The sequence below is a fragment of the Triticum dicoccoides genome, chromosome 2B, assembly GCF_002162155.2.
Source record: "Triticum dicoccoides isolate Atlit2015 ecotype Zavitan chromosome 2B, WEW_v2.0, whole genome shotgun sequence".
NCBI lineage: Eukaryota > Viridiplantae > Streptophyta > Magnoliopsida > Poales > Poaceae > Triticum > Triticum dicoccoides.
Window position 1 is genome coordinate 697373025 of NC_041383.1, and position 10351 is coordinate 697383375.

The window sequence follows — 10351 nt, forward strand, 5'->3', positions numbered from 1 at the left end:
CCTTATCCGGATCGCGCAGCCTGGCTGGCCGGCGGCCGAGTAAAATACGTGCCAGTTGCCACCCTAGCTGACACTAAAATACTCCTACATTTCCTTATCTGTGCACTGCTGAGCGCCACCATTTTCGGTGCCAACGCAGTGCTAAAAAAATATTACCAGGCACCTTACCGAAGCAAACAAAAAAGAAATTAGGTTTTGTCCTAGTGATGGTGTGCGTCACGTATTTTGTCGTCCAACGGTAAGTTTCATTGGCCCTGGCCCTTTTCTTTTCCGTAGTGGGCTGACACGGAGAAATGATGGGAAATAAGCCGGGGATAATGCGCCGTCCTTTTCACCCTGTCGCTGCGCTGGGTTCAACGTGCGTGTAAACCGGTCGTGCGTGGCCTACCTACATGCCTGGGGGTAGGGAGGGGTGGGGGTGGGTAGCTTTCGGGCCTCGAGATTCTTTTCACCGTGGACGTCGACCCATCCATCCGTCCATCCGTCTATCCGCCCGCCCCCTTCCTCGCCCTGAGCCCGAGAGAGGCAAGTACACTGTGCCGAAAACATTCCATTATAGCAAAAGGGGGAGCGGCAGGCGGAAAAGAGCGAGCGCGCCCGCCCGCCCGAGCCTCAGCCCGAGGGCGGGCGGCCGGGCGGATCAGACCAGATCTGCAGAGCGGCGGTGGTACTTGCTGTGTGCAGGGCTGGCTCGCCATGCGTGCGCCTCTGAGCGTGGTGACCGCGTCCACATTCCCCCCAGATCTCGCCCATTATCGACAAATTTTGCCATGTAATAAAATCTTGCTCTAACTTTTTTTACTTTTCATGATTTTTTACCTCCTCGTGTGGGAGGAGGGAATTTTTCTTTTAAAGAAAAATCTTCGTTGGGCGGTTTCGAGATAACAGTGGGATTAAGGCGTGGCGACCGAGGGCGGTAAAGGTTAAAAACGAGTACACCGCACCCACTGCGTGACAGATGGCGGCCAAAGTGAAAAAACAAAGCTTGCAATTAATCCATTGGCACTTCGGCCTTGGGGCACATCACATGGGCGTATATATATCGCCTTTCCCCCAGCCACACCCGCTTCCAAATCTCTTGGCTCCCCATGCTCTCCCCGTCTCACTGACGGTGGTCCCCACCGCCTCCCCCCCTCCCCCCGCCCGCCCATATCTCGTCGGCGACCCGCGCCCCCTCCCCTCTCCGCCCCACACACGTCTCCGGCGGCGAGGGCACCCAGCCGTCTCCGGTGAGCCTCTCCCTCCTCTTCCTCCCCCCGTTTCCTGGCCGCGGCGCGCTCCGGGCGTGCGGGCTCGTTTGGTTGGCGGTGCCGGCCGCAGTTAGTCGCAGAGTCGTAACCGCTTTTGCCTTGTGGTCGTGCTCGTAGGTGTTCTGGGAGCCGCTCGTGGCTGGCGCCGGGATGGAGCCGGTCGGGGCGCGCCGGTCGCCCGGATCTCGCCGTCGGTGCGTCGTCTCCCTCAGGTGAGGACTCGGCCCTGTTTCTCCCGTCTCCCTTTCCTCTGTTTGCGCTGTGAAGGAAGGTGGGCGGAGTGATCTGCTTTTTTTTTCTTTCTTTTGGGGGGACTTTACCAACTGAAGTGCCATGACTCGTCCAGTGATGAGTGACATTGTACCCAAGGAACTTAAATTCCGTTTTGTCTGACGGTGACAGTGGCTGCTGAATTGGTTGGGGAAATGTCTTTGTCACCTTTCCTGTTAGTGATGTGAGATGGTTCCGAACGACAGAATGTGTGGTTTTTACATCGTTTTCATGGCTCGAACGGCCACCGGACGTGTGCTCCGTTTTACTGGTGCATCGATTGGTTTGCGGTGGGCATAGGAAGGTGTTTTAGCCGGGTTTATCCTGTAAATCTGGGATTATTTTCTAGTTTCAGTCTTTCTCCATGTTCTTTCGGCGAAGCTAAGAATCAGTTTGCGTGTTCTATGTGAATCTGTTGTAAAATCGGACCGTTAATTTTGGACTGTTTCTCATGCCTTGGATCTAGAACTGACGGATAGTAGGTATAATGTGCTACCAGGTTGTATGCTACGGCGATTTTGTTGTGCAGCTTGTTGAGATTTCATATTTCGTGGCCTTTGTCTTCGTGCATTAAAGGATGTTAGTACAATGTTTACGGCATTCATTTATTGAAGCAAATAGTAACTAATTGTCATGGGCTTTTTTTTATTGTGGAGCTCCATGACCATGAGCTTTTTTGGTCGATTGGCTGTCCGAGTTCCTGAAGAACAAATCATACGGCCATTGTCTTGTTGATTGATGCAGTTTCTCACCTTTTTGCTGCTGATGTTCAGTTCCTTGCTTGATTCTGGATACTGTTAAGTTGTAATAAAATTATCGAAGTATTTTCTGTGCAAATAGTCAGCAACAAGAGTTAACGTTCCTGTATGAATCTGATGTTGAACTCTGTACCGGTCGCTGTGGTGAAAGTATACATATTGTCTGCTGTTTTTCTTTTTGATCGAGAATATTTGTGAAACGTTTCAAATAACCTTGTGATTGTTTTGATCTTCATCTCAATATATTTTCCAGGGGCAGCCTTTGAACCTCTGAACTTTTGTGTCCTTGGGTCTGCGGTGATAAGTCAGAGAAAACAATGGAAGATTTACAAGATTGCAACTCCAAAAGCCTTGTTGCTGTTCCTGGTTCTCTGGTTCTGCACCTCTTCAGGCTGTTAGGTCAGCAGGATAATTCCTGGCAGAAGTACGCCTTGGCTTACTTTCTTCTGGTCAGGAATGAGTACTTCCCGAGGGAGCCAAGGAAACACTCAGCTGTGAATGTGCAACTTGTTCCCTGCTGTGACAGTTCAGATTTGGGCAGTAATGAACTGGAAGTGGAGAAGCAGAATGCTGTTGTCAAGAGCCAATCAGGAGGTGATTCCAGTTCCAATGGATCAAATGATTGTTTCCTTCCAGGCCTTCATGATGATCTGGCTCAAGACTGCCTTGCCTGGACAAGCAGATCAGACTATCCCTCACTCTCTTGTCTGAACAAGAAATTCAATACATTGGTTAACGGTGGATATCTGTACAAGCTGCGGAGGAAATATGGCATTGTTGAGCATTGGGTGTATCTGGCCTGTAGCGCTATGCCCTGGGAAGCATTCGATCCGTCGCGAAACCGATGGATGAGGCTCCCAAGAATGCCATGTGATGACTGCTTCTCCTGTGCGGACAAGGAGTCACTTGCTGTTGGGACACAGCTGCTTGTCTTTGGCCGAGAATATACAGGCCTTGCTATTTGGATGTACAATTTACTGACACGCCATTGGTCTCGCTGCACTCCGATGAATTTTCCTCGCTGTCTGTTTGCCTCAGGAAGTTCTGGTGAGATTGCCATTGTTGCTGGTGGGTGTGATAGGAACGGGCAGGTGCTGAGATCTGCGGAGCTGTACAATTCAGAGGCTGGCCAGTGGGAGACCTTGCCAGACATGAACTTGCCCAGGAGACTCTCCTCAGGTTTCTTCATGGATGGCAAGTTCTATGTCATCGGGGGTGTGACGAGTGAGAGGCATTCTCTGACTTGTGGAGAGGAATACGATCTCGACACCAGGACATGGAGAAGAATACAGGACATGTACCCCGGAGGAACCAGCGCCTCCCAGTCGCCTCCGCTCATCGCCGTTGTAAATAACCAGCTCTACGCGGCTGACCAGTCCACAAACGTGGTGAAGAAGTACGACAAGGCAAGCAACACATGGAACATAGTGAAGCCCTTGCCCGTCAGAGCGGACTCTTCCAACGGCTGGGGCCTGGCTTTCAAGGGATGCGGCGATAGACTGCTGGTCATCGGCGGCCACAGAGGACCTCGCGGCGAGGTGATACTGCTGCATTCCTGGTGCCCGGAAGATGGGAACGGCGCCGCTTCCGACTCCGACTGGGAGGTGCTCTCGGTGAAGGAGCGCGCCGGCGTCTTCGTCTACAACTGTGCAATAATGGGGTGCTGAGTTAGCAGCACCTTGGCTTCAGTACATGCCACCACATGTTTAGCAAAACCCACCGATTCGTTGCTGCCATTTTAGCTGCTGCTACTTCTTATAATGACTTGTAATTCAGAAATGACACCCCCTTTTCGCGGAGCTGTCGATTAAAATGTCGGGTCGAGAGCATAGAGAGCATTCAGTTCAGTTTACCTGGAACTTCTCTTTTAACACTCTTCATTCAAAAGTCCTTAATTCTTGTTGTCTAGCATGAATCTTTTTTCCACGCAGTATTCTTTGTTCATCATCCTTGCTGAACGAACACTTGTTATTCTGCTGGGCCGAGCCGAATCGCATCTTTCAGTTGCATATATTGTCTGTATCCCATACGTATAGATCAGTAGATTCTGCTCTACTAAAGAGTATGTGTGTGTGTATCTATTGTTCAGAGTCGAGCAGTAAACTTTTTTGCACTTTGCTGGTCCATGCAAAGTGTCGGTGGTACGTAGGCTCAAGGGGAGGGAAGGGACCAAATCAATTAGAGAGAACGGGACGGGACCAAATAATTGTAATCGCCAGATGCTCACACTGTTGTGCCCTGCCGCCCCTGCTCCAACTTGCCCTGCTGCTGTGTTTCCCTGCGCCGTACCGCCAATTCTCTCTCAGTCTCGGACATTTCTTTCGCGGTACAGCTTGACAGATACAGGTGGTGGTGGCGGCAAAAAGGCTGCACCGCGTACTTGGCGTACAATCTCCCCAGCTTCCTCGCGTACTTTCTGAGGTGAGAATCCTGGGGAAAATATGCAGCGGTAGGAGGAGGGAGTACAATCTCCCCAGCTTCCTCGCGTACTTGGCGTACTTCCGGTTGCGCGACGCGGCCGGGTTTCATTTGTCACCGAAACAGTTTGACCCGGGGCCTTTTTTGGGTCGCTTTTATGATTATTTTTTTTGAATTTTCTGCCTCGCTTTTGATGATTCTTCAGCTCGGTTTTGTCAACCGGGTTTACTTCGCCCGTGGTTTTGCAGGACGTGTCTCCGGCGCAGCGCAGTGTCCGGCGTACGGCTGGTGTGGATGTGTGTGATAATCACTGACTTGTGCATTGGTTCGACCGCTCGCTGTCTCACTGAGTTGACGATGCAATCCGTTCGATCGCTCGCTGTCTCCCACTTTAACGAGTTGACGATGGGAGCCGTTCAACAGGGCCATATGGTTTGACATGTTCACGCCACGACGATTTCGCCGGCTACGACTTACGGCAGGTTGACATGATGATTTTTGGAAATTTTTGATCCGTTCTTCACTTCTTTCTCAAACACGCTCAGCCCGTCACCGTCTGCCGAGGCGTGGAGCTGCTTGACCGTATCCCTGTAATCGCGCGTGATTTGCACGGAGCCAGTTCTCTCCGATGCCGACACCGGCGTGGCGTGGTCGTTTCGTCAGGCGTGGCTCAGAACCGCAGCCCGTTTCAAGGTGTGAGATTGCAGATGAATTTGGTCGATGTGTGTCCATTCCAAATTGTTCACAACACACCATGCCTCCTCGAGGTCATGCTTGGCCTCAAGGATTGGGGATCCATCCAGACCAGCAGGCCGACCCATGTCAGTCATCATAACAGTGAACACTGAAGTCTAACGGCAATGCAACACAGTAGTGGTTCAGAGATGTGAATCATATCTTGCAAGAACCTATGTTGATCATCTCCACCTCCAGATATTTACATCGTACACAACAAGCAAACGACAGGTTGCCCCGTTAACCCAACCCCTCCTCGTGGAATCAAAAAAGAAAAAAAAACAAAGCAATATATCCTCCAAAAATTGCAGGCATATCTATCACCACGACAATGTACAAATCGAACGCCGCTAATTTCCTGGCCAACTCTTCATACAGATGTCTGCGTGTGATTCTCCGACGACGAGAAGGGCTCAGATATTTCCGTGGTGGAGAAGGACCTCGACGTGTTGGACCGCGCCTGGTTCGCTCCGTGCGGTTTGGTGCTGACCTTGAGCTCCGCAAAGTCGGTGATCATGGCTGGCCTGGTGATCTTCTCCATGGAGACGCTCTTGCTTCCTGTGAGCATCCTCACGACGGTGGGCATGTGGGGGCGGCGCGCCATTGCGTCCTGTGTGCATAGCAGGCCGATCTTCAGGAACCGGCATGCCTCCTCGATGTCCAGGTCTTCGTCTATGTCGGCATCTATGATCTCTTCTAGACGCTCTTGCTCATAGAATGCCCATGTCTGTAGAAAAGTTGCAGCAGATTTTGTCAAATTCAGCATTATTCTTCGAACGTTTGCTCGGTGAACTTATGGTATAGTTGCTTCAGTATGCAACTGACACCATTTTGTATTCAGGTTATCAATAAACGCTTGCAAATAAGTAGAGCTTACCTTCTCAAGGAGGAATTGATCTTCACAAGGCAATCTTGTGTTGGTGTTACATCTGCCACTGACGATTTCCAAGAGAAGAACTCCATAACTATAGATGTCGGACTTCTTCGTCACTTGACCTCGGATAGCATATTCAGGAGCCAAGTATCCTCTGAAAAGAAGTGAAATTACTAGTCAGAACAGAAAATACAGTATGTGAAAGAAGGCTGTCAAATCAGGGGTTGGGTTATGCTTACAATGTGCCTGCCACCCGGGTGCTAACATGAGTTGCATTGGCAGGAAGAAGCCTCGCCAATCCAAAATCAGAAATTTTCGGGGTGAGGTCCTTGTCGAGAAGAATGTTGCTCGCTTTTATGTCGCGGTGGATAATGTGAGGACGGATTTCCTCATGAAGAAATGCAAGTCCACGGGCAACGCCCACGGCAATTTTGACACGAGCCCTCCAGTTGAACTGGATGCTGCTGTAGCCAGACCCTGCAATAGCACATGCAGAACATCTGTAAGTACGAGAACCAATGAAGGGATCGACGAACAGCAGAAATGCTCGGTAGGACAAAGTGTTAGTACCTAGCAATGTCTGTGAAAGGCTGTTTTTCTCAAGATAATTGTAAACGAGGATCCTATGGGACCCTTCAGCACAGCATCCGACAAGCGTGACCAGGTTTTCATGCTTGATGTCTGAAATTGCTGTAAGTTCAGTTAAGAACTCTCGGACACCTTGCCTTGAAGTGGCTGACAGAACCTTCACTGCGATTAGTGTGCCGTCTTTGAGCATTCCCTGGTGAAGCAAAATGAAATGTTAGCAAAAGGTGTTTGATAATTTTGACCTTTTTTAGGCATTGACGAAGTGGTCAGTAACCTGTGCATAATTACCCTGAATACGGAACCAAAACCACCCTCTCCAATCTTGTTTGCCCCACTGAAATCTTGAGTTGCCTTTCTCAACTCATTGTAAGAAAAGACCTTCACACTATGTTCACCTGAGATTAAGAAACAATAAAGGAAGAAAGCGTATAAGAACGGAGAATCGCTTGAGCATGGAAGGGACCAGGCAAATACGTGCAAAAGATGCTCACCATCATCGCCTTCAACAGCATGTTGAGATCTCCGTCCGAACATAAAGCAGCAATCCATGTTGACAACAAACTAGAAGGAATTTCTGCAAGAAATATATGTAGCAGGCTGTCAGATAAGAATTGTATACTTTGTAATGCAAGTATGCAACAATAGATGAATCCAAAACAGAGGCCTATAAGCAACACACTAACTTAGTGATCGCTGACCCCAAGTATCAATTATTGGTGTGAACAGCAAGACACAAATTTTAAAAGACAAATTGAACAACAGTTTTGCTTTTAATTATTGGAATCCAAATTCTTTAAGAGAAAGCTGAAGCTGAACTACCGTTTTGCTTAACTACCTAGCCATATTATCCTAACTCACTAGGCCATGATTACGCAGTACGGCACGGGCAAGATAATATGGAAAATGTGAAGCAACCAAGGCTTTAGTAGAGAAGCCATCCCTCCCATTTGCTGATCATTTTGCAGAAATGGAAAATTTGGTTGTCACAAGTAAACGCGGCCCTATCTCTCTGAAAGAAACAAAGCACCTAACACAACCGCTGGAGCTGAACCAGCTAATCACAAAGTTGAAGATCAGAAATATCATAATAAGCCAACCCATTCGGAAATGGAGTTGGATTGGGACACAGAGCAAAGGCAATTGATTGTTGTACATGGAGAATTGCACCCGAAATATTGTTTCGAAAAAAAATTGCACCCGCAATCGGAAAGTCCTTACGAACCAAACCCTGAATTTGGCTAGAGAAACTGACGTGAAAAACAGAGAGAGAATCTCAAAGGCAAGCCATGAAAACTTGTCCCCGCTCTCCCCTAGGATAAGATCCCGGAAAGAAGCAAAGACGGCCATGGGATGAATCTCGATCTGAGACGGCGTCTCAAAGACGGCCAATCCACCGAACCAAACCCGTCCACCCCCCAAAACAGACGACTAGCTGAATCCGGAGCTGGAAGAAAGAAGACAGAGCGAGAGCGCAAGAATCACCTTGCAGATAGATAGATAGCAGCGCCGAGGATCAATCGATCAAGCCTGGCTCGCTCCCTGCGCTAGCGACCGGCTGATAAACAACGAGGACAGCGCCAACCAGTTGGTGAGCACGAGGTAAGGCGAGAGGAGGCGGTGGCGTACAAGATGGCGGTGGCGGGCGCAGTTAAGAATGGATGAGGGGGAGGGTGGAGGTGGAGGAGTAGGCGGAGAAGGATATGAAGAGGAAGAAGGCGGTGAGAAGGATCTGGGGAGCACCACGGCACGAGGCTTTGACTTTCTCTCCCTCCCGTTCCTCTTCTTCCTACTCCTGCTGCTGCCGCTCACCTCACCTCACCTCACCCCCAGCCTCTGCGTGCTTCCAAGTCTCCTGCCCTGGTTGTATTTTAGCCGGAAAAAATGGGCCGTTTGTTTATTCGTGTCTCCTTTTGCTTTTGTTTGGCGGTTGCGACCTGGAAAAACGACGAGGTGTCGATCGAGTTAGTTAAAATATCGTTGGGACGCAGAGTGGATGGGGGGCGACGGTTTTTTCCCCGCGTGCGCGTTCGACTGGCCTCGTGGGCACGTCCGTCGGGGGCAGCAACGCGGAAGCAGCCACGACCGGCTCCCTCCCTCACGGTCAGCACTCAGCGGCGCCCGTTGGCGTTGCCCCCACGTCCACTTCGCCGGAGGGTCTCGCCCTGCCGCCGATGTGGCGCGTTCCTGTGAGGCGATGGGATCGGTGTACTGTAGACGAGACTTTTTTTTTGAGAGGGAACATACTGTAGACGAGACTTGTGCACGCACGGCGACGGCGAAAACATGTCGTCCACGCCACGGACCTACGGGCACTGTACCTATGCGTTGTACTTGTAGACTTGTAGGAACGCATTGCCGCAGCGGATTCTAACGTGACGAAGGACGTGTACGCGTCCGGACCTCCGCAAAGCCCCAGTTTGCAGAAAATGGGACGTCTGGCCCGGTCCATGAATGAGTGCTGGAGTACGTTGGATGACAAAACACATTTGGATTATGCCGTCCGGACGAAAGAGATGGTTTAGGGGTTCACATTGAAGATGTCGTTGGACGATCTTCAACATCGATCCTCAGAACTCCCGCATACGTCTGAACATACTTGTTGGACACAATTTGTCATCCAATGGGTAACCATTGTTCGCGAACTAGTCTGGATATCTGAAATCCCGCACACCGTATGAAAAACCAGGGGAGGCTTTGCGGGCGTCTCGACTGCTGCCACATACACGTCCGATAGCTTGGACCCATCCAAAAACCTCGCCCGTGCCCGCTGTCGGTGTCAAAACCGGCGGATCTCGGGTAGGGGGTCCCGAACTGTGCGTCTAAGGTCGATGGTAACAGGAGACGAGGGACACGATGTTTACCCAGGTTCGGGCCCTCTCTGTGGAGGTAATACCCTACTTCCTGCTTGATTGATCTTGATTAATATGAATATTACAAGAGTTGATCTACCACGAGATCGTAATGGTTAAACCCTAGAAGTCTAGCCTATGGAGATTATGATTGTGTATATCTGCCTCTACGGACTAAGCCCTCCGGTTTATATAGACACCGGAGGGGACTAGGGTTGTACAAAGTCGGTTACAGAGAAAGGAATCTTCATATCCGGTCGCCAAGCTTGCCTTCCACATCAAGGAGAGTACCATCCGGACACGGGAGAGAGTCTTCTGCTTGTATCTTCATAGTCCATCAGTCCGGCTCACATCAATAGTCCGGCTGTCCGAGGACCCCTTAATCCGGGACTCCCTCAGTAGCCCCTGAATCAGGCTTCAATGACGAGGTGTCCGGCGTGCAGATTGTCTTTGACATTGCAAGGCGGGTTCCTCCTCCGAATACTCCAAATCTTCCTTCGAACACAGGAAACGTGTCTGGCTCTGCAAAACAAATACCACACACAACCGTAGAGAGTATAATACTTCACGACTCCAATCTGCTGGCAACTTTTCATAGCGTGACATCAC

General features: G+C 50.1%; 2 protein-coding genes across 3 annotated transcripts; one reads left to right on the forward strand and one right to left on the reverse strand.

Moving 5' to 3' along the window:
* The first annotated feature begins 1092 nt into the window (after positions 1-1092).
* On the forward strand, positions 1093-4189 carry LOC119365688 (F-box/kelch-repeat protein At5g60570-like). Its single transcript, XM_037631336.1, has 3 exons — positions 1093-1229; positions 1368-1462; positions 2532-4189. The coding sequence occupies exon 3, from the start codon at positions 2596-2598 to the stop codon at positions 3943-3945; it is 1350 nt and encodes a 449-aa protein (XP_037487233.1). The 5' UTR covers positions 1093-1229; positions 1368-1462; positions 2532-2595; the 3' UTR covers positions 3946-4189.
* Positions 4190-5573: 1384 nt separating this feature from the next.
* Positions 5574-8728, reverse strand: LOC119365689 (cold-responsive protein kinase 1-like). Of its 2 annotated transcripts, XM_037631337.1 has the most exons (7): positions 8376-8728; positions 7385-7467; positions 7182-7288; positions 6876-7086; positions 6545-6782; positions 6309-6459; positions 5574-6158 (listed from the first exon to the last, which is right to left on the reverse strand). In XM_037631337.1, the coding sequence occupies exons 2-7, from the start codon at positions 7440-7442 to the stop codon at positions 5802-5804; spliced, it is 1122 nt and encodes a 373-aa protein (XP_037487234.1). In that variant the 5' UTR covers positions 7443-7467; positions 8376-8728; the 3' UTR covers positions 5574-5801. The 2 variants fall into 2 exon arrangements, with proteins under 2 accessions (XP_037487234.1, XP_037487235.1); XM_037631338.1 differs by lacking the exons at positions 7385-7467; positions 8376-8728 and having other exon boundaries at positions 7168-7288.
* Between the last annotated feature and the right edge of the window lie 1623 nt (positions 8729-10351).